The sequence below is a fragment of the Balaenoptera borealis genome, assembly GCF_965194805.1.
Source record: "Balaenoptera borealis genome assembly, chromosome: 8".
Lineage (NCBI taxonomy): Eukaryota > Metazoa > Chordata > Mammalia > Artiodactyla > Balaenopteridae > Balaenoptera > Balaenoptera borealis.
This window is the reverse complement of record NC_138865.1, coordinates 86,713,979-86,738,649: the sequence shown is the minus strand read 5'-3', so window position 1 is coordinate 86,738,649 and position 24,671 is coordinate 86,713,979. Positions and strand designations below refer to the sequence as shown.

Here is a 24,671-nt window from a genome sequence, read left to right as displayed (position 1 = left end):
ACTTCCTGGTGGCACAGTGGTTAAGAATCTGCCTGCCAGTGCAGGGGACATGGGTTCGAGCCCTGGTCTGGGAAGATCCCACATGCCGTGCAGCAACTAAGCCAGTGCGCCACAGCTACTGAGCCTGTGCTCTAGAACCCGCGAGCCACAACTACTGAGCCCACACGTCACAACTACTGAAGCCCGCACACCTAGAGCCCGTGCTCCGCAACAAGAGAAGCCTCCACAATGAGAAGCCCACACACTGCAACAAAGAGTAGCCCCGGCTTGCTGCAACTAGAGAAAGCCTGCACGCAGCAATGAAGACCCAACGCAGCCAAAAAAAAAAAAAAAGCAATTAATTTAAACAAAAATATGATCTACCAAGTTGATAAACTTCAAAAAAATTATCCAGTGTTAGAGTTCGGCGATAAGAGCGCTTATATATACAACGAGAGAGCATAAACTTTTCTGAAGAGTAATTTGGAAATACGTGTAAAAAGCATTCAAGATGGCATATCCTTGATCCAGCAATTTCACTTCTAGCAATTTATCCTAAGCAAATAATTTGGCATACAAAAATTTATTAGTGTTATGAACAGTAACATTCACCACAGAATTGTTTGTGATAACTTTGGAAACTAAGGAACATGGTCTGATGGAATCCAGAGGGCTCCCCAAAATAATCAATGACAAAATAACCTGAATGAGGATCCTGGGTTAGAAATATATTATAGGTTCAAGGAGACAAGGGCAAGCACACGCGCATGCACACACACACACACACACACCCAACAGTAATTGAACGAGGCTAAAACGGTGGAAGCAGGTAGGTGAAGAAGGCTTCAACTAGCACCAGCACTGGGGTTCTCTGTTCTTATGAACTGTCTAGGACATAATTCTCACAAAAATCAGTCCAGCTTAACGGTGAGGGGAGAAACAGACAGTATAGATCACTCAGAATCCTAGAACTACATGACAGGCTGGATTTTGAATATGTTAAAGAAATAGTCAAAGTTCCAAGGAAGTGTTATCAAGCAATTTATTTAAAAAGAAAAGGTGTTAACGTTAAAACAACTCAACCTCTGATTCAGCCTCTCTGATGAGAGCAGACAGGCTGACCTACAAAGTGTTTCCTAGGAAGGGCAAGAGCTTTCATTTTACAAATGACATTTAATGTTATTAAATTTTTCATTCTCCTTTATCTAAAGCACTCACTAGTACCCAGAGATACCACTCTTATTTATACCTTGCCAGGGCACCTTAACACTTGCCAATGTCAGATGCTGACAGTTTGTTTGTGAATTATAATAATGAAGCCTCTAATTCATTTCTCCTTACTATCCGTCATCCACCAAGCACTGAAGGCTCAGTGCTGCCTGGGCTCCAGGCCTATCCCTGGGAAGGGGGGATTTTTGGATGCTTCAGCCACCTCGCTGGGACTCAGCAGCGAGTCACAGTTGCTGCATGGCTGTCCCTGATCTAGTTGGCCCCACTCTCTCAGCTGAGCTTTTCCTTATTCCTGAGACCAAATGCCACTCATGATTCAAATCCTTGGTACCTGACATGTTCTCTTTCTTGGCAAACTGATCATTTGCCTGGTACCTCAAATACTGTAGCCTGCTTTTGCCAGGGTCCCATAGAAAGTAGAGACCGGCCTGGAGTAAGGACTCTATTACCTGCTTACACTGATCAAAGGGTCATGATCTACCTGAATTTCTGATCACAACCTGCACAACCTCTAGAGTGTCCTGTCTTGCTTTACTCACTGGTCAGAACCTGCACCTACTCCAGTGGGTCTCTCCTCATGCAGACTGCACACAAAGCCATTTGCTTCTTACTCTCTGGATACCATCTGCACTGGGTTGAATAGTGACCCCCCCAATATTCATGTCCACCTGGAACCTGTGAATGCATCCTTATTTGGAAACAGGGGCTTCTGCAGAAGTAATCAAGTTAAGATGAGATCATATTGGGTTAGGCTGGGCCCTAAATTCAATATGACTGGTGTTCTTATAAGAAGGGGGAAATTTAGACACAGAGGAGAGAACACCACATGAAAACAGAGGCAGAGACTGGAGTGATGCATCTATAATCCAAGGAATTCCAAGGATTGCAGGCAAACACAAGAAGCTAGAAAGAGGCAAAGAAGGAGTCTCCCTTAGAGCCTTCAGAGACCATGGCCCTGCTAACACCTTGATTTTAGACTAGCCTCCAGAACTGTGAGAGAATAAATATCTGTTGTTTTAAGCCACTATATCTTGTAGTATTTTGTGATGACAACCCTAGGAAACTAATATACCATCTATAAGGGTTTAACTTACTTGCATTACCTCTCTCCTATCATCACCTGCCCACCCCAAGGATAAATCTGGTTCCAGGTTCTAGCCCTTTCTGGTCTGCTCCAACACACAGATAACAGGTCCATAACCAGAACTATGTAATAAAATAAATGTTATGCCTTTAAATTCAAAAACTACCATCCAAAACAAAAGCATTCTTAACTAAAAGTAGCAGAATTCTATAGAAATCAGATGTAAAAGTGAATTTTCAGACCAAAGCACTGAATAACAAGAGCTCCACGAGGCTGATTCCAAGTTCCTCTTTGCCTCTTATTTATCACCCCTTTTATCATCCCAACTTGAATTCACGAAGTATCTTTTAATAGATCCCCTGTGCTGTGCTGTAAGCTAGCATCATAGAAGCAATCCTATCCAGAGAGAGGCAGGGAAGATAAGTGAATGAGAAGTGTGGTGCTTGGCACACTGGAAACAGGCAGAGACTGGAGTCATACATTATGTTTGAATCCTAGTCTGCCTTTCATTTGCTCCTTGAGCTTGTACAAGTTATGTCATCTTTCTGACCCTGTTCCTAAGAGTAGGCTCTGGAGACAAATTGCCTAGATCCAAATCCAGGGTCTACCACTTACTAGCTGTGTGGATGAGCTATTTAACCTTGCCGTGCCTCAGTTTCCTCATCTGTAAAAAGAAGTATAATAACAGTATCAACTCCATAAATTGTTGCTAGCACTCAATGATTTAATACATATAAAGCACTTAGCACACGCACAGAGTAAGAACTCAATACCGTCTAGTTTCTACTATTGCTGCTGCCTCCACTACTATTACTATTACTACTACTACTATTACTACTGTTACTGTGAAACAAGTACAGTAATGCCACTTACAGGGTTACAAAAGGAATGGAAGAGAATGTATGTGAAAGCACTTGGCACAATGCCTTGCACATAAGAGATAATAAATGTTTGTTCAATTTGAAATAAATAGGAGGGGAAGATAGGGCTACTCAAAAAAGTAGCAGAGGGCTTCCCTGGTGGCGCAGTGGTTAAGAATCCACCTGCCAATGCAGGGAACACGGGTTTGAGCCCTGGTCCGGGAAGATCCCACATGCCGCAGAGCAACTAAGCCCATGCGCCACAACTACTGAGCCTGTGCTCTAGACCCCACGAGCCACAACTACTGAGCCCATGCGCCACAACTACTGAAGCCCGTGCGCCTAGAGCCCACGCTCTGCAACAAGAGAAACCACTGCAATGAGAAGTCCGCACACCACAACGAAGAGTAGCCACCACTTGCCGCAACTAGAGAAAGCCTGTGTGCAGCAACGAAGATCCAACGCAGCCATAAATAAATAAATAAGCTTCTCCGGTTATTTAAAAAAAAAAAAAAAAGTAGCAGAGCAAAGGTGGCATGTTGGCAAAGCCATGCATGCCAGGGTGCTAAATATTCAGTATAGTAAGAAAGGCTAGAGTCATTCTGAGGATGCACATGCCCTCTCAATAGAGATTTGCCCCACTGCAGCTGCCTCAGGATCTCAGCATTGCCTGGTAAGAACACATCAACTAGTCATGTCCTGCTCACATCACCTCCTGAAACGTACCCACCCACTTTCTCCATTTGGACAGAACAGCTCTATAGAGTACTATCGACAAACAAAGCATGAGGCCTGTGCCCCATCACCAAGACCTGACATTCTCAGCTTCATTCTCTACACTGAAATACTGGCAGAAATAAAGTCCAGAGCTGAGTTCTGCTGCCAGGCTTACCCCAACCTCTTATTTGTATACAGTACTTAAAAATACACAAAGCACTTATACATATATTTTATCCTGTGCAGTAGGCAGCTACATTACACAGATGAGGAAACTGTCTCAGCCAGGGAAATCAAATACCTGTTCAATGTTGTAAGGCACTGGTTCTCAACTGGAGGTGATTTTTGTCCCCCAGGGGACATCTGGCAGTGTCTGGAGACATTTCTGATTGTCATAATTTGGGGGCTGCTACTGGCATCTAGTGGGTAGAGGCCAGGGATGCTGCTCAACATCCCACAATGCACAGGACGGTCCCCCACAACAAAGAATTATCTAGTCCAAAATGTCAATGGTGCCAAAGTTGAGAAACACTGTTATAGAGCAATAAAGGGGTAGAGACAGGACTAGAAGAGAGATACAATACTTTTTCTATTGTACCGCACTGGAAGTTCTAAGGATACCTAGAAATAGACAGGGAGAAAGGCTCCTTATTTAAATACTGAAAGTATATATCTAAGGATCAAATAGAAAAGGCCTTGAGAGGAACAATTCTGCTGGGGAAGAGCATCTTCACAAAAGGCCCTGTGTTAACCAGGCCTGTGCCCCTTAACCCTGGTTTCTGCTCAATCTTTGGAGAATTCTTGTTTATTTAAGGGCTGATTACCTTGCAAATGAGATTAAGAAACAGGTAATAGAGGGAGAAACCAAGTGGGAGGAGGAAAAAAGATCTGTGTGCTAATAAGTGAGATAATCCTGGGAATACTAATGGCCTTGAAATTGTTTGTTTTTTCATATAGTACTAAGAAAGGCAGGTGATCGACCTCTCCAACACATAATAATAGTACCTATAATTGTAAAGTATTATCTCATAAAGAGATAACTTGCTCATTTTCTTTAAAATTATACTTGTTAGAAAGCAATTTTACTTTCAAGCTACTCAACTTTCATTTACTAAATTAGTTATATTTCCTTAATATTTGTGTACCCAGAACTGGAATACAGTCACGCTTGTCTTTGAATGCAATGACAGCAGATGAATATGCGACATTAATAAGGTTAATACTCAGTCTATTAGTAACCACGCTGGAAACTGCAGTTTAGCATTTTGCTTAAAATAGTCAACAAACACAAAAGATAAACAAAGTCTGCCTCTTAAACAAGAGTTACATACAGTGTGTCAAATATTGCTGGGTTTTTCAATCAAACCAAGAACTGAGGGAAGTGTTATTCCCAAGTGAGGAATTTTAGAACATTCTAGGCAAAGATACATACTGCATGCAAGTGATACGACACCTTAATTAGATTCAACCAGCAGACTGTATTACACTGTGACTCGGAACAATAGTTCTGAGCCAAGATTACAATAAATTTCAAAATCTATAATGTGTGAAATTAAATTCCATAATAATGCATAAAAGTCCTAATCTGAATCAATTTTCAACTTGCAAATACATGAAAAACTAAAAAAAAATGAAATTCAGAGTAGGAGAAACAAAGAATATACAGTATTAATAAATAATATTAATTAGGAAGGCTAAATCTCTATTGAACAAGAATTAGACATTTTCTAATTAGACATTTTCTAAGAAATGTTTCATTTACCAAAAATATCAAAACTTGGACCTAATATCTACTATTAGGATGTAACAATTTTATATTATCTTGAGATAAGTCCCCTCCCCCAAAGGATTCATCCAGGATCCACTAGTGTACTCAAATAAATAAATAAAAGTAGAGAACACTGAAGTTTGTATGTTGGTACATTCACCTCGTGTTCGTGAAACAGTACATTAATAATTAAGAGCATCAGGAATTCCCTGGCAGTCCAATGGTTAGGACTTAGCACTGTCACTGCCATGGGCCCAGGTTTGATCCCTGGTTGGGGACCTAAGATCCCACAAGCCACGCAGCGCGGCTCCCCCAAAAAATATATACATATATACTTATATATATTTATAATATATATTATATATTTTATATATATAATAATAATTAGGAGCATTAATTCCATGGCTGCCATATGAATGTGAACTTGCAGTAATAGCAAATGAAGGCAAATAAATAGCATAGAAGTTTGGGTCCAGATAGGTTAAAAAAAAAAAAAAAAAGGCAAGCTTAAAGTTAAGTCAGTAAATGAGGAACACCACGGATATAGTTAGTGTAGCTTAATTTCAATAAGGTATTAACAGTCATTTATTTTATCTTTGTGGATAAAACCACAAAATCTTGGTTAAGCGTATCTGATACAGGCTAAAAACCCAGAACACTTAGGGGTGGTCTAGATCTATTCAGTTTTGTTTTTTTTTTAATTTTTAAAAAATATCTATCTGTCTGTCTGTCTATCTATCTATCTATGGCTGCATTGGGTCTTCGTTGCTGCGCGCGGGCTTTCTCTAGTTGCAGCGAGCAGGTGCTACTCTTCGTTGCGGTGTGCGGGCTTCTCATTGCGGTGGCTTCTCTTGTTCCAGAGCACAGGCTCTAGGCGCGCGGGCTTCAGTAGTTGTGGCACATGGGCTCAGGAGTTGTGGCTCGTGGGCTCTAGAGCGCAGGCTCAGTAGTTGTGGCGCAAAGGCTTTGTTGCTCCGCAGCATGTGGGATTACCGGCCCAGGGCTCGAACCCGTGTTGCCTGCATTGGCAGGCAGATGCTTAACCACTGCGCCACCAAGGAAGCCCTCTAGTCAGCTTTTTAGTCAACAACTTGGATTAGAGATATTTAAGAAATGTACAAAATGTCACAATCCTGGCAAGGACAGCTGATATTACATGAGATCAGAATCAAGATTCAAAATATCAACAGAGGAGAATACTAGGCTGAAACAAACAAGAAAAACTGAATGTGAATAAATAGAAGTCAGAGAACTTATAGCTATTCAGAGATGGACTGGACCTTGGAAATAACTGACTACTGCAATGCTTTAACACTACTGATAAAGAAAATGAGGACAAGTTGCTCTACCAGAGATGACACCTAAATTGAGTAGAAAAACTGATGCACAATACCTAATATGAATTAGGAGAACTGGTAAATATAGTCCTGGTAAATCTGAAAAGTTGGGATGTCTGGGAACATTCCCAAGTTAATGGACACAAAAAGAAGCTTGGGATGGGGATCACTTTCTGCTCTGGGAGTCTACGATTCTCTTGAGACTAGCAACTACAGAGATGAGAAACAGTATCTCATGGTGGTATGAGAACGGGCTCTGAGTTTGCCTAGCTGAGTTCAAATCCCAGCTCTGCCACTTACTAGCTATAAGACCCTGAGTAAGTTATGTAAGGTCTCTGCCCCTTAGTTTCCTCATCCATAAGAGGGGGACAATAATAGCAACTACCTCACTCAAAGCAGAGTCTGGCAAATAAGAAAAACTCAGGAACGTTTAGTATTACTTTTGTAATAGAATAAGAATAAGCAACCATGTGCAAGGGTCACAAAAATATGAAAAACACATACTTCAGAATGCTCTATCTCCCCGGAGGAAAAAAAAGGAATTGGGGGAGAAAAGCAAAGAATTTCAACAACAAAAAAAAGACTGATGTAGATGCTCTAGGCAGAGGAGACTTCAGCACACCCCAGATAAGCATAGAACTCTACTTCTGTATATCTAGAGATAGAGACTCAGACCTGGCCTGCCGAAGGCACCTCCCCCACTTTCCACATCAGCTTTAGAGATTCAAGACTCACACAAAACTTTATTATTCTACTTTTTAAAAAATTATTACTAGCAAACCAAATTCAACAGCATATTAAGAGATTTATACACCATGACCAAGTAGGATTTATTCCTGAAATGCAAGTTTGGCTCAACATACACAAATCAATATATGTGATAGACCACATTTACAGAATGAAGGTGAAAAACATGATCATGTCAGTTAATGCAGAAAAAACATTTGACAAAATTCAACACCCTTTCATGATAAAAATACTCAACAAACTAAGAATAGGAGGAAACTATCTCAACACAGTAAAAGCCATATATGAAAAATCCATAGCTAACATCATACTCAGTGGTGGAAGACTGAAAGCTTTTTCTAAGATCAAGAACAAGACAAGAATGCCCACTTTTTACCACTTCTATTCAACACAGTAATGGAAGTCCTAGCCAGAGCAATTAGGCAAGAAGTAGAACCTTTACGTGATTCAAAACTTAAAAGGTACAAAAAAGCACAGAATGAAAATTCTCCCTTCCCTCTCCCAATTTTCCTCCCCAGAAGGAGCAGGAACTAGCAACTTCTTATATCTCCTTCCACATTACTCCAAATAATATAAACATACCTCCCTCTCTTTTATTTTTTACAAAAATGACAGTATACTATACATACTGTTCTACACCTTGCTTTTCCCCTTAACAATATATCTTCGATATCATTCCATATCAGTATTTAAAGAGGTTCCTATTCACTTTTATGGCTATAGAATATCTGTTATAAAGATGTACTATAATTTAACAACAATGTTTTCCAAAAGAAAAAGGAAGCACTGTCAAAGACTCACAGGGACTTCCCTGGTGGTCCAGTGGTTAAGACTTTGTGCTTCCACTGCAGGGGGCTCGGGTTCGATCCCTGGTCGGGGAACTAAGGGGAACTAAGATCCCGTGTGCCGCGTGGCATGGCCAAAAAATTTTTAATTTTTTAAAAATTTAAAAAATAAAAAAGTACACCAGGGAAAAACAATTTATAGCAGAATAGCCAGGAAAATTCTAGGGGAAAAGTAGAATAAGAGGGAGCTAAATTCTACCAAACATTAAATAAATGGTATTATAAAAAATCCAGTAATTAAAACAATTACGTATAAAACAAACATAGACAAAAAGTTAAATATAATGAAATAAAGAGCCCAGAAAAAGAAATATGTAGGGCTTCCCTGGTGGCGCAGTGGTTAAGAATCCGCCTGCCAATGCAGGGGACACGGGTTTGAGCCCTGGTCCAGGAAGATCCCAAATGCCACGGAGCATCTTAGCCAGTGCGCCACAACTACTGGGCCCACACGCCACAACTACTGAAGCCCGTGTGCCTAGAGCCCATGCTCTGCAACAAGAGAAGCCACCGCAGTGAGAAGACTGCACTGCAATGAAGAGTAGCCCCCCGCTCGCCGCAACTAGAGAAAGCCCGCACGCAGCAACAAAGACCCAACGCAGCCATAAATAAATAGATAGATAGATAAATAAATAAATAAACCCTAAAAAAAAGAAAAATGAAAACCTATACACGCTGCTATGTACCAATATGAAACAATCTTCAAAGTAAAGCATTAAATTTAAAAAGGAGGGGGCAAGGTCCACTAACTGTGTGAATTATATAATTCCAAAGGATATAGACACATAAAAGTTTGTATAAGTACAAATAATTTATGCAAATGTATAGAAGAAATTTATAAATAGTTGCCTCTGTGGAAGAAAAGAAAGGAAGCAGGAAGTTTTGTGTGTTTTTTAAATTATACTCCTTAGTATTGTTTTAACTTTTTACCGTACATACTGTTTTTCATCATAAAAACAATTAACTGAATGTCGCTTCATTGACAAATGACAAGCCTAGGCATTTCAGGCCAATGTTCTAGGAAAGGAGCAGACAGGCTTGAGGGAGGATCATTCTTTTACAGATCAATAACTCTATACCAGGAGCCAGCAAACTTTTTCTGTAAAGGGACAGATAGTAAACATTTTTGGTTTTATGGGCCATATAATCTCTGTCACAACTACTCAACCCTACCATTGTTGTGCAAAAGCAGCCACAGACAATATATAAACAAATAAATAGGCTTGGCTGTGTTCCAATAAAACTTTATCAGATATGGCCGGCAAGCCATTGTTTGCCAACCTCTGCTTTATACTCCTAGCCAAGAAGACTGATTAAGATTTTAACCAAACTTTCCTTGCATTTAGCACTCTAGAAAGGAGTAAATTAAGCTCCAACACAGGCTCTTAGCTATTCACACATCTATAGAATTGTACATTATACTACTTACTCAAGAGTGAGGTTTGGGAGGAATGATTTCTTGACAGAACAGCTAGTACTTTTCAATATGATAAAACATAGATATGTCCCCACCCCCCGAACACCCCCTCCCTGCCTACCTACCCACCCTTCTGTTTAACTTGCCCCTAATGCCTGGGTATGACTTGAAAGAACTGAATGCATGCCCTCCTGCCAAGTATTCTTCTTACATGTGGATTACATCATTTTAACATCACAAATCAAGAATTATAGCCCTGTATAATCATTGTTATAAAGGAGACATAATTATTCTACAATCAAAGTTTATAGTTAGTAAATCCATACCTCATTTTGTTTTACTAGGTATATATCCACAGGGTATATGGAAGGTAGACTGCTCAAAGTCAGACATCTTTATTGAGACTTTTGCATGATCAAGGCAAGTATTCAAAATTTTTCTTGGATAAAATTATTATAGTCATCCTTACAGCTTATGAGATCTCAGCTCCCAGTTCCCTGACCACCAGGGAACTCCCTATTACAGTCATCCTTTACGGCATAATGTTTTACTGCAATTCCCAAATACTCATCACCAAGAAATCAAGTATCCTTGGAAGACTCAATGTTCACGGAAGGATGTCAATTCCTGCACCAGTTATACTGACATTTGCTTTTGCTTTTATTCAACTCAGCCATAACTTCAGTAAATTTCCAGGGAGAATAATCCCTAATTTACTGATATTCAATAACTTGGCTGAGAGGGGTTATATTAATTGAGAGACCATCTAAAGAATATGTAGAGTTGACCACTCATTATTCTTGATTGGTGGTCTTCAAAGGCATGTAAGAAGACACACTAGGGCATGGAAAGAATATATTAAGACTTTCATTTATATTCATTTCTATCTAAAAAATAAGACAAAAATTAAGCTTTATTAAAATTTAGTATATGGATTGGCAATGGCACCCTCACTAGTCCCTACATAAACTACAGAATGAAGTCATTCTTCCTTGACTGTGACAGTGACACATGACAGGTGACAGTGGCTCTACCTTGCACCACTCTGTGCCTATTGTGAATTACTGTGCCCAGTTAAATGGATTTACATATCATAGTATCTGGTTTAACTAAACTAAATCTTCACAAAATTGCCAACTGGTTTTAAAAGATTCTTGCAAAGAATCTTTTAAACCACAGATTAAAGGTTGTTTGTTTGCTACAAGCACAAGCAAACAACAATAACAGAGCTGACACGTTTACTCTTAGTGTGAGGCCATCAGCCGAAGCACAAGGTTAAAAAAAGACCTAATCAGATCTAACAAGTGGTCTTAAAACCTGAAATAATCAAGACTATTTGAAATACACTTATGCACATTATTGCTAACAGTGAACCTCAAATCCAAGTACATATGGCTACACTGTCATCACAATTACAAGATTTTTAAAAACAAGGATCCAGAATATGAAAACAAATCTCTACAATTTTTTTTAGTGATGTTTAAAGGCAAGAACAACAGCAAAGCAAATTCCAAGTGAATCAAATATTTAAACGTAAAAAAAATAAAAATAAAAATGCTAGAAGGAAACATGGGAATTTTTAAAAATAATCTATGTAGGAAAGCCTTTCCAAATATGACAGTGAAAGACTGATAAATCTGACCAAACAAAAATAAAACAATTCCTGCATAGCCAAAAAAAAATCTTAAACATAGCACAGCCAAAAAAAAAAAAAGATACCCAGAATCCAACCACTTCTCACTACCTCAATGACCACCATCTCTTATCTGCAAATTACTACAATATACAATATCCTCCTCTCCAGTCTCCATGGTTCTCCTCTTGGCTCCTTGTAGCCTATTTCCACACAGCAGCCACCGTGGTCCTGATAAAATCTAAACCAGACCATGTCTCTCTTCTGCTCAAAACCCTCTAGTAGGGGCTTCCCTGGTGGCGCAGTGGTTAAGAATCCACCTGCCAATGCAGGGGACATGGGTTGGAGCCCTGGTCTGGGAAGATCCCACATGCCACAGAGCAACTAAGCCCATGCGCCACAACTACTGAGCCTGCGCTCTAGAGCCTGTGAACCACAACTACGGAGCCCGGGTGCCACAACTACTGAAGCCTGCGCACTTAGAGCCCGTGCTCCACAGCAAGAGAAGCGACTGCAATGAGAAGCCCGTGCACTGCAATGAAGAGGAGCCCCCGCTCGCCGCAACCAGAGAAAGTCCGTGCACAGCAACAAAGACCCAATGCAGCCAAAAATAAATAAATTAAATAAATAAATTTATAAAAAAAAAAAAAACAACCCTCTAGTGGCTCCCCATTTCACTTGGAGAAAAAGCCAAAATCCTTATGATGGCTACAGAGCCCAAGGCAGTTGGAGCTCCTGTCCCCTGAGACTTCATTTCCTACGGCTCTCATTTACTCCACTCCAGTGGCACTAGCCCTCTGCCCTCCCTTGACTACACCAGGCATGCGTCTACCTACTAGCCTTTGCTCTGCTTCCTCTGACTGAAACATTCTCTCCCTTGATAGCCTCTTGACTAACACTCTCACCTCCTTCAAGTCTTGCTCAAATCTCACCTCTGACCACCTTATTTAATATTTAATAATGCAACCAGCCCTTCTCTTCCCTCCACACCCCTCCCCATCTGTTCTGATTCCTCTTTACCCTGCTCAATTTTTTCTTTTTTCTAAAGCAAGTATCATCTTTTAATATAATTTATTTATTATGCTTATTATCTTTTTCTACCACCACCATTTTTTCCCTACCACTACAATATAAACTCCATGAGGGCAGGGACCTTCCATCTGTTTTATTCACTGATATATCCCAAGCATCTAGAAAAGTGCCTAGCACAGATTAGGTGTTCAGTAACTAGACTGAACTTAAGACTTAAGATTTAAGAATTTCATCCTAAGATGAGTAAGCAATGAGGGCACTGAGATAATGGGAGGCCAGTTCACCTAGGATAACACCTACGGCCGACAGGGTGAACTCTGGCTTGCAGTACTTGAGTGAAACGGGAAAGAAGCTACTGGAGAGCTTCCAATAAAGGGATGTGACCTGACTTACTATTTTTAAATTTTCCCATAAAGAAGTCACTGGTGGAGATGGACTTCCAAGCACATTCCATAACACCCAAAAATTCCAACCTTATACTGCCCCCACGCACACACACAAGAAAAGAAACAGTAAAAGGGAGAATACTCCCAATCAACTTTATGTGGCTAGTAGAATCTTGAAACCAAAAACAAACAAAATAGTTCTAGAAAGGAAAACTACATATTAATCTCTGAACAAATTTTAAGTCCTGAACAAAATACTGGCAAACCAAATTTAGAAACATATGTCAGTAATAATAGCTAGGACTTCCCGGGTGCTCCAGTGGTTAAGACTCCACCCTCCCAATGCAGTGGGCCCAGGTCCGATCCCTGGTCAGGGAACTAGATCCCGCATGCCGCAACTAAAAGAGCCCACATGCTGCAACTAAAGATCCTGCATGCCGCAAAGAAGATCCCGCATGCTGCAAAGAAGATCTTGCACGCGGCAACGAAGATCCTGCGTGCCGCAGCTAAGACCCAGCGCAGCTAAATAAATAAATAAATAAACATTTTTTGAAAAAAAGATTGTTCGGCCTTTCATTAAAAATAATAATAATAATAATAGCTAACATTTATTGAGCACTACGATAAATGAACTAACTCATTTAATCCTAACAACGCTATGTTATAACTACTATCCTCCATTTTACAGATGAAGAAGCTGACACACAGAGAGGCTAAGTAATTTGCCAAAGTCCACAGATAGAAAGTAGAGATCCTGGATTTTAAAAATATCAACGAGATTCTGATTTAACTGCTCCAGGAGTTGGACCCTAAATTTTTTTTTTAATTTTATTTATTTATTTTTGGCTGCGTTGGGTCTTCCTTGCTGCGTGCGTGCTTTCTCTAGTTGTGGCGAGTGGGGGCTACTCTTCGTTGCGGTGTGTGGGCTTCTCACTGCAGTGGCTTCTCTTGTTGCGGAGCATGGCCCCTAGGCATGTGGGTGTCCGCAGCTGTGGCTCGCGGGCTCTAGAGTGCAGGCTCAGTAGTTGTGGCGCACAGGCTTCGTTGCTCCACGGCATGTGGGAACTTCCCAGACCAGGGCTTGAACCCTTGTCCCCTGCATTGGCAGGTGGATTCTTAACAACTGTGCCACCAGGGAAGCCCTGGACCCTGTATTTTTTAAAGCACCCCAAGAGATGCTGGTATGCTGCCAGGGTTGTGAACCACTACTCTAAGTCCATCAGCTAAGGCTTCCCCCGCCCTGAGAGAGATTACCTGGACATAGCCAGGACAAGAGATGTTTTAGTGAGGATTTAAATATGAAACAAGAAGCAGAGAGGAGAAAACATGACTGGTAAGATCCTTTCCAACAGGGAAATTCTATGATCATGTGTCCCCACACTGTGTTTCTAGAATTCTAGAAGGTATAAGATTTCATACTATAACACCAAACAGATCCAATTCTACTTCATCTTTGGAGAACCTTGTCTGTCAGTTTATTCTCTGGCATGGAGTACCCCCAGCAAAAAAAGAATATGGTAAAATGTACTAGTAGCTTGTAATACTGAAGTTATTTTCAGAACAAAAAACAGAGCTCTACTTTATAGAAAGAGTAGCATAAAGAGGGAACAACTCAAGAGGTCAACCTAATGTTTTCTGAAAGTGTAACTGGAAAATTGTTACTGAGCTGCCCAAAGACCAAGCCTCCTTCCCACTCCACATCTGTTAACTAAAGTTGAAACTACAAAGCAATCCTAACACTACCCTCCCTGTATCCTGTTGTTGACACGGGGAATGTGGCTCTGTGAGGTCAGGAACTGCTGTCATAGGCAGGAAGCAGAGCCAAGGCAACAACTGCTACCCTGCAAAGTTTAGGGGAGGCTTTGTGGGAAGAGATGGGAGGAAATACGGGCTGTCTTGGCTACCCCAGCAGGCTCCAGGAGGTTGGCCTCCAGCCCACTGCCCCATCCATCTCCCCTCCCCAAGGAGAAGCACAAGCACTCACGGTTCCCCAGAACAGTGGCAACAGCTACTGGTAACATGACTTCTCTTTGATCCTGCAGAATCAGAGCTCCTCAGCCTTCAAGAAATTGGAACTACTGCAATTCCATCACTTCCCAAAACTACTCTTGCAGTTTTGGCACTGATTTTAAAGCTTTTTCCAGGGTGGGATACAGGAAAAACTATTAAGTCAAATAAATAAAATAACTGCAGGTTGAACTCAGTGCCCTCAGACTTGGTTGTTCAGTAGGGTAGGCAAAGAGCCAACTGGTTCTACCACTTTCAATTCTGTGTGCTACTTTCCAGAAATGAGAGCTGATTTAGGTAGTCTCCCTACCTAAAGGGTGTTAGAGATCTAATGGTCCAGCCACATAAAACTTCTGACCATTTCTTCCCATGCTTCTCCCATCTTACCCCTTGGCTGATACTGTCTACCAGGCATGCTCTCCCCCACAACCCTTTCTGAAGTGCTTCTAACCTTCTTTTAAAGCCCAGCTCAAACCTCACTTACTGTAAGATGTTCTCCTAAATCCCACACCCACTCCTGTATTAACTTCATTTAACCTCTGTTATAAAACGGCACCCCTCACCCTTTCCCCTTTTTACATAGCCTTGTATCTGTCTCCAACAAGAAATCTGGCAGACAATGATTAAGTTTCATAGATCTTTGTTCACAACTTTCAGTATCTCATACAAAGAAGACCTTTAGGAAATATCTGTTAAACAGAACGGAATTCAAGCCTCATTCAGAGAAGTTGCTCTGCTGGTCTGACTTTGGTTTGCTATGGACACAATATGGTACTCTTCCTCTTTACATGTCTTCTTTTGTTAGCTTGCTTTGAATATTAACTCTTTAAAAATAATTTTACTATTTTTCTTCCTATATATGATTTTTTTAATTGAATATAGTTTATATAACATAAAATTCACCCTTTTAAAGTGTACAGTTCAGTGGTTCTTAGTATATTCACAAAGTTGTGTAATTATTATCACTATCTAATTCCAGAATGTTTTCATCAACCCAAAAAGAAACCCTGCACCCATTAGCAGTCACTCCCCACTGCCACTCCACCCCTCCCCCGCCAGCCCCATAACCACAAATTTACTTTCTATCTCTGATATATATGATTTTAACAAAGCTTACAGTACTCTTAACTGTGGTTTTATTACACCTTAAAGCCAAATTTTACCTTCAAAAAGAAACAGTTTCTCTTATTTTAACATAACTCTAAAGAAAAATGTGATTTAACACAGCAACTTACTAAGGCATCATTTCAGGATACAAAACAAAAACTCTTACCAGAAAAATCAGCTTACATGTTTACTTTCCCATTTGTTTTTGTTTTGTTAAGCTTCTTACTGAAGTATAATGTTCATATAGAAAAGTACACCTATCATAAGGTATACTTTGATAAGTTTTCAAAAACTGAATACAAGTATAACCATCATCCAGACCAAAAACCAAACAGAAGCCCCACCATGTCTCTCTTTCAGTCACTAACCACCTCCAAAGAGTAACCACTATCCTGACTTCTAGCAGCATACATTACTTCTGCCTATTCTTGTACTTTTATAAATAAAAGCATATAGTTTGCAATATAGAAAACTTCTACAATGAAATTCTGTGCCTTGTAATACTCACCATAATCTTCTTGTACAAAGCCATGACATTATCATCATCAAATGGTAGAAAGCCACACATAAGTACATATAAGAGTATGCCCATGCTCCAAACGTCTGCCTGAGAAGGAGAAAAAAATAATTAAAAAAAAATTAGAACGTATTTCAAAATGGCACTACATAGAATCTTCACAGAGCTGGAAAAGAGCTCAGAGATCATCCAATTCAACCTGCTCCTTGTACAGTCTGAAGCCCAGAAAGGAAGGCTTGTCCAAAGTCACCCAGTCAATGGCAGGCCACCCAGATAGGTCTCTTGACCAGTGACCAGTTCAGTTCAGAGTGACCAGTTCAGTGCACTCCCCTCTAATGCTTAATAGAAAATCATTTCTAGTTGGCTGGGCTGGATTGGGCATGATAAGGAAGAAGATAAGGCTAAGTCTCTGATTCTTTTTTTTATTTATTTAGGCTGCAATGGGTCTTAGTTGCAGAATGCAGGATCTTTGTTGTGGCATGGGGGATCTTTTTTTTTTTTTTTTTTTTTAGTTGCAGCATGCATGCGGGATCTAGTTCGCTGACCAGGGATCGAACCTGGGCCCCCTGCATTGGGAGTGCAGAGTCTTACCCACTGGACAACCAGGGAAGTCCCTAGGTCTCTGATTCTGAAAGACAAAACTATAGTGCTACTGAGGGTTTATTACATATGAGGATTATGTAAACATGCATGAGGATGTCAAAACAAGTCTTAAAATTTACTGCTGATAATCTGCAAATGTAAATAAGCTATAATGTAAAGTCCTCTCTATGTAGAGACACCTTAATAAAGTTCAACAGTTGACTTTTCAAGGATCGAGAATAGAAATTAGCCTGCCAGCACAAATAGCCCTACAAATCTCAAAATCCCAGAAAGGATACAGTAGAAACTAACATGACATTGTAAAGCAACTATACTCCAATAAAAATTTTTTTAAAAAATGAGGGGGGGTGAGGGGGCAAGAAAAAGAAGTCCCAGAAAGGAGCTTAGCCTTTATGTAAGATATCCATGCCACCGATGACTGAGAAGTCACAGTTCCCACCCTCATTTGAGCCTTAGGAAAATTTTAAGAGGTAAAAGGGCAGCATGTAGCATGTTTAAAGAAAAAAAAAAAAGTGGGGGGAAAGGACAGAGGGGAGAAACAGAGTTAAAATAACTTCAGCAGCATCACACATCTAGGTAGTACCTATACTAAATAACACAAATCTCACACCTAGTCCTGCCTACCAAATCGCATCAAATTATTAGGACTCAACTAGGAAGCCCTGAGTGAACAATTTACTTTCAAGCAAACACCAGATTTTTCTTCCAAGTTGCAGGAGGTCAGAAATTAACCATTTATGCCTTAAAGATATCAAATGCTTCATCTATAAATTGAGTCTTGACGGCATGGCACTCCTGACCAGGGTGTTATAGTCAAGGTAAAGAGACTACACAGGGAAGAGTGGGCTAACATGGCCTCATCAAATGCCATAAGAAGAGGTCAAAAGAGAGATTACGTCTGAGGTTAAAGGAAAAGATGAAGAAAATAGTAGTAACATTCCCATAGAAATCTACAAAAGCCTACTAGAGAGAAAAAAAAGCAGAAAAAGTATTCTTCAGCTAACGCATCAAAGCACCTTCACTTCACTGTTTTGAAATGGATATGAGAATAAATGAATCAACTAAAACCATAAACCAAAGCAAATTCAAGTAAATCTATAAGCTACCAACTGCCAAATAAGAAAAAAATAACTGGGGGGAAGAGGGGTTTGAAATCACTTCCTCTGAGAAATTACAAAATGAATTAGAGATGTTTACCATAGAACATTCCTTAAAGCATGATCTGGACCATGAGCAACAGAATAACCTAAAGCACTTTTTTTTTTTAATTTTTATTTATTTATTTATTTGTTTGTTTGTTTGTTTATTTATTTATGGCTGTGTTTGGGTCTTCGTTTCTGTGCGAGGGCTTTCTCTAGTTGCGGCAAGTGGGGGCCACTCTTCATCGCAGTGCACGGGCCTCTCACTATCGCGGCCTCTCCTTTTGCAGAGCACAGGCTCCAGATGCGCAGGCTCAGCAGTTGTGGCTCACGGGCCTAGTTGCTCCGCGGCATGTGGGATCTTCCCAGACCAGGGCTCGAACCCATGTCCCCTGCATTGGCAGACAGATTCTCAACCACTACGCCACCAGGGAAGCCCTAAAGTACTTTTTTTAGAATGAAGATTGCTAAAGCCTCACCTTAGAAAACAAAACCAAAATCTCTAAACATGCACAGCCCTGAGCTCTGCATATTTTAACAAGTGCCCCCAGACAATTCCTTGGTACACTGTCCTTAAGAAACTGTCCTAGAAGGATGGAAAGTTGAACTAAAATGAATAAGAAAACAAGATCCTATAGGAAAATCTTGATGCATTCAAACCAGCAGGGCCTCATCACCAGACCTCTAGGAATCTTGTGAGCATCAGGCATATGATTACCACTCCTTCTGCGAGACAGAATGGAACAGTGGAAAGAGTAGAGGTGTGCAGTAAAGCCTCACTCAGTTCAAATCTTGACCCCCAGTTGCCAGCTGTGACCCTGCAAAGGCACTTAATTTCTGAGCCTCAATTTCTTTATCTTCTTTATCTTATGAAACAGAGTAACAGTATTCGCTCCAAAGGATTTTTGTGGTGCTTAAATGAAAATTATAAAAAGGATCTATCATGTGGAACCCTTATCCACTGTTACGAGAATGTAAAATGTTGCTGCCACTACAGAAAATAGTATGGCAGTTCCTCAAAAAATTAAAAATAGAATTATCATATGATCTAGCAATTCCACATTTGGGTGTATATCCAAAAGAATTGAAAGCAAGGTCTCAAAGAGATATTTGTTTCTATCAGCATTATTCACAATAACCAAAAGGTGGAAGCAATCCCAGTGTCTACCCAGGGATGAACGGAAAAATAAAATGTGATATATACATGCAATGTTATGTTATTCAAGCTTAAAAAGGAATGAAATTCTGATACATGCTACACAACATGGATGAAGTTTGAAGATATTACACTATGTGAAATAAAGCAGTCACACACACAAAAAAATATTGTATGATTCCACCATACAAGGTACCTAGAATAGTCAAACTCATAGAGATAGAAAGTAAAAGGCGGCTTCCCTGGTGGCACAGTGGTTAAGAATCCACCTGCCAATGCAGGGGACACATGTTCGAGCCCTGGTCTGGGTAGATCCCACGTGCCACAGAGCAACTAAGCCCGTGAGCCACAACTACTGAGCCTGCGCTCTAGAGCCCGTGAGCCACAACTACTGAGCCCGTGTGCCACAACTACTGAAGCCCGTGCACTAGAGCCCATGCTCCGCGATAAGAGAAGCCACCACAATGAGAAGCCTGTGCACTGCAACGAAGAGTGGCCCCCACTCAACGCAACTAGAGAAGGCCTGCTTGAAGCAACAAAGACCCAATGCAACCAAAAATAAGTAAATAAATAAAATTGATTCTTTAAAAAAAATTTTTAAAAATTCAAATTGAGGGACATTTTACAAAATAACTGGCTTCCTCAAAGATTTCAAGGTCATGAAGATAAAGAAAGCCTAAGGAACTCTTTCGGATTAAAGAAGACCAAAGAAACACAACAATGCGATGCATGATCCTGAATGGAATCCTGGACTGGAGGGAAAATATAGCTATAAAGGACCTTACAATTAACACCATCTGAATATGAATTGTGGATTAAATAATTGTATCAGGGACTTCCCTGGTGGCCCAGTGGTTAAGAATCCGCCTTCCAATGCAGGGGATGCAGGTTCGATCCTTGGTCGGGGAACTAAGATCCCACATGCCACGGGGCAACTAAGCCCAAGCACTCTAGAGTCCGTGCACCACAACTACTGAACCCGCACACCCTGGAGCCCGCGTGCTGCAATGAAGAGCCCACGCACCGCAACCAAGACCCAATGCAGCCAAATAAATAAATAAATAAATATTTAATAAATTGTATCAATGTTAAATTCTCTGATTTCAATAACTGAAGTGTGGTTATAAAAGAGAGAGTCCTTCCTTTAGGAAATATATACATGGTATTTAATGATAAAGGGGTATGATGTCTCCAACTTACTCTCAGTTGGTTCAAAAAATAATACACATACATATAAACATAGAGAATGATAAAACAAATAGGGAAAAATGTAAACAATTATGAATTTGGCTAAATATATACAGAAGTTCCTCATTCCACATTTGCGACTATTCTGTAAGTTTGAGATTATATTCAAATAAAAGGTCACCAAAAACAAGTTAGTCCCCATCTTCTCATGTTACAAATTAAGTAAACCGGCATATCTCAAAGTTTCTCCCGTATAACACCAGTACCAAAAGATGCTCCACGTAAAAAGTGGATTCTGTATGTGCATAAAATTGAGACCAGCTGCTGTCTGTGATGTTCTACTCCATATTAAGATTTGGAGATGTCCTTAACTAAAGAAAACTGTTCAACCCAGCATTTCCAGACCTTTTGACAACTAAACCTTTTTCATTTTATGATACTAATATCAGCAAAACCAGTACTCCAGAGAGTGGAAGGGGCTGACTAGCTTGCGGTAGCCAGTGGTTAAGCAGGCAATGCCCAGGCCTTCTGAGCCTGGGCCTCTTACACGGGACTGCTGGCCTTGAACAGTTGGCTGTGAACAAAGTACAGGTTTTCTCTGTGCTAACCAGCATCTCTGAAAACTGTGCCTATAATCCTGGCCTCATGTTCTACCTGGCTGGACTAATCAGTCTAAAACTATGGCACAGTTAAACACAAAAGCAACCACAACAAGGACATCAGAAATATATCCTTGTTTCATAAGTATACTGTGTATTATTATATTTATTGCAAGTTGTTCATTTCACTTATTACTTTACATATCTCACTCTCTGAATAGACAGCTCTTTGATTAACAAGTTTATTTCTTACCTCATTACACCCTCAACATACAGTGCCTGACTCACTACAGGTCACCAATAAACATATATTGGTTATATATTGAATTAATCAGTGAATAATTACCTCTGATCCCAGATATGATTTGCCTTGTATTAACTCAGGTGCTGCATAAGCAAGACTCCCACAGCATGTCTGCAGGTGATAATCCTTGTTACCCTGCCAATAAGATAAAAATGAAACACTTATTAACTACAGCCCTTAAGAAAATTAAAACCCTGATAAATATTCTTTAGCACAAGCAGAGAGATGCTAGATGAAGAATTACCCCAAATAATAAAAGACTTCTGCTGCTAACTCAATACTCTGCCTATGTGCATGCATGCACGTGTGGCTTCCTCTTCTCTGATTTCCAATACCACGACAACCCAACACAAAAAAAATCCTTCTCCCCTTAGCTCAGTCAAGTCAGGTTTGTACTTCCCTAGGCATCCATTTGCATAATAATCAGCTTAGCATACATCCAAGCACCCATGTCTTCCCACTCCCAAGTACTCAAGGAAAAAGGGTTATTTCTCTACGGGACCCTATCTCCAATATCAAATCTTTACAAATACAGAAGAGTTTCTTTTCCCCTAGAGGGAAGAGAGCAAATGCTACACAGAATAGTGCCTTGGGAGTCTGCTTTCTAGACTTGGTTATAACACAAATCACGACCTGAGCTTCCAGACCGCTCAAATGAGGAATCTGCTCAGCCTCCTCTGGTCTCCCACAGAAATATGGAGACATAATGAAAATGATACCATTGCCCAACAGAGTTCTACAAATGGCAGATGACTTGTGAAATTGTGAGATTTCATTTACAACTGCTACAACACACCCAGAAGTAAGCTCCTCAGCTTAGGAAAGCTGAGGCCACCCTCTCCCAGCCAACCCCTGCTTTTTGAGATGGTGTCTGTGTGGGTTGAATCTGTGGCAGCCATAAATAAAGGCTAAGAGAGTCTGTCACACACACTCTCCACTGCCTCCTTGATGAACATGACTTAAACCAGCTTATCTGCTCAAAGTATGCTTTATCTTTATTGCCTGCTGATCAAAAAAAATGCCTTCTAGCACTTGGTTCCCAGACACAAGACTCAACTGACAATCTCTGAAGAGCCAAGGGAAGGAGAGGAAAATCAGAAAGAATCAGACATTCAGCCAAAGGGGCAAAATCTGCTTCCCTTTGCATGCAGCTAATTCTGATTGGGGCAGGAAATAATCATGGGACTCCAAAGGGCTGAGACAGGTCTGAAATTTCAACACCCTTAATGAGGGTAGACAGCTCATTGTAGGGACTGTGAGTACCATCATTAGAGAACTCAGGAGGAAGCTTCCTACAGCAGCCACACAGGAGGAAGTTCAAAGTCACCTCAAAGAGAAGGTATGCTGGAGAACACCAGTACCTAACTATGGAGTGCAAATTAAAGAAATATATGACGGTATAAATTTTAAAGTGCATATGGACTTTTTCCTTCTTCTTTTAGAAGGAAAGGGGATTGTCTCTCAAAATGTAACTAACTGTTAGTTATATAACCATTTGGACAATAAAGAACAGATTTGCATTAAATTCCCAAAACTCGTATCTAAATGAAAAAAGGCATCATCTAGTGGCAACACACTCTAACTGCAAGAACATGGTCAATTCTGCATTCACACTGTGATGGCCTCCTGTCACCTAGGTGCTGTAAATTCTCTCACAGCATACCCATGGGGTCTTCAGCAGGACCAACCCTAGACCTAGAGCAGTGGATTTCAACCTTGGCTATGTATTAAAATCATCTAGAGAACTTATAAAAACCATGAAGTTTAACATTCTTCTCAATGGATGCAACCAGGTTCAGTAAAGACTAAGTGGAAGTCAGTGTAAGATAACATACTAAGAGGTACACTGACAAAGGAAATAAATGCATTTTTACCTCTGCACTTACCTTGGGTTTTGCACAGAGACCAAAGTCGATCAGCTTTAATTTATGATCTTCATCAAACAACAAATTTTCCTGAAAAAACAAAGATATTTTCATAACTATATACTGTCTTCCTTGTATCACATCCCACCTCTAGCTATTTCTAAAATCACTTTAAGGTTGTTTATATTAAAGAGCGTGGGTACAAGAATGAAAATGATTAAAAAAGAATGAAATGACAAGAAGAACATAAGGGAAGAGAAGATGAATGTTGATAACTATCCTGCTTCCCCTCAAGACACATGAGCATAAACCATTTTCTCTTTGGTGCTCTGAGGTTCAACTACAAGCAAACAGAATGTGTGCCAAAAGCAAGTTTGAACAAAAAGAGTGAACTCAAATCAAAGGGTTGGATATAAACAGAGGGAAAAGGATAGAAACTGCCATATCTTGTTAGACCAATTCTAGGTCCCTAACCCTAGTACCAAATAACATTAAAATCCATGTTCACCATCATGCATATCAGTCAGAGCCTACAGACTTAAGAGTATCAAATTTTTATTCTGTCCTTGAAAAGTTGAGTCTGTCCATTCCACTGAACTGTTCCTTTCTGAAGCGTAATAGAATTAAAATTAAAGGAAGATGGTGTCAGGAAGAGAGTATTGAGAGGAAATTACTCAATGACAATATTCTCAAAGAAAATACTAAAACTCTTCTTTCCTAGAAATAAAACCCTGAGGTTCATATTCTGCAGCTGACTACAAAGATATTTATAATGTCACACATAATTGACAGAGAAAAAGAATGCCAATAATAAGTCCAACCTGAAGAGCCTACCAGGAGTCAAAAGTCAAGGAGGAAAAAGAAGTGATACATTAGGAATAGAACAAAAACAACAACAAAAAGCAAAACCCAGACAAATTCTAAACAGAAAGAACATTTGGAAACCTAGTAATGACAGGTAAATGATGTTGAACTCTCAGGTGACCATCTGTGAAGCAGTCACTTACTGGTTTGAGGTCCCTGTGAGCAAAGCCTTGGCTGTGCACGTAAGCAACTGCAGACACTATCTGACGGAAGACAACTCGGGTCTCCTCCTCCGACAGGCGATCCTGGGAAATTATGTAGTCAAACAGCTCTCCTCCAGGGCAATACTT

General features: G+C 40.2%; 1 protein-coding gene across 1 annotated transcript in view; it reads right to left on the bottom strand.

Moving 5' to 3' along the window:
- MELK (maternal embryonic leucine zipper kinase) overlaps window positions 1–24,671 on the bottom strand; it is a 77,474-nt gene that overhangs the window by 37,661 nt on the left and 15,142 nt on the right. Inside the window, 4 exon segments of the mRNA XM_082402337.1 lie at window positions 16,655–16,753; window positions 21,695–21,787; window positions 23,539–23,607; window positions 24,525–24,668. Coding sequence (XP_082258463.1) covers window positions 16,655–16,753; window positions 21,695–21,787; window positions 23,539–23,607; window positions 24,525–24,668 — 405 coding nt within the window.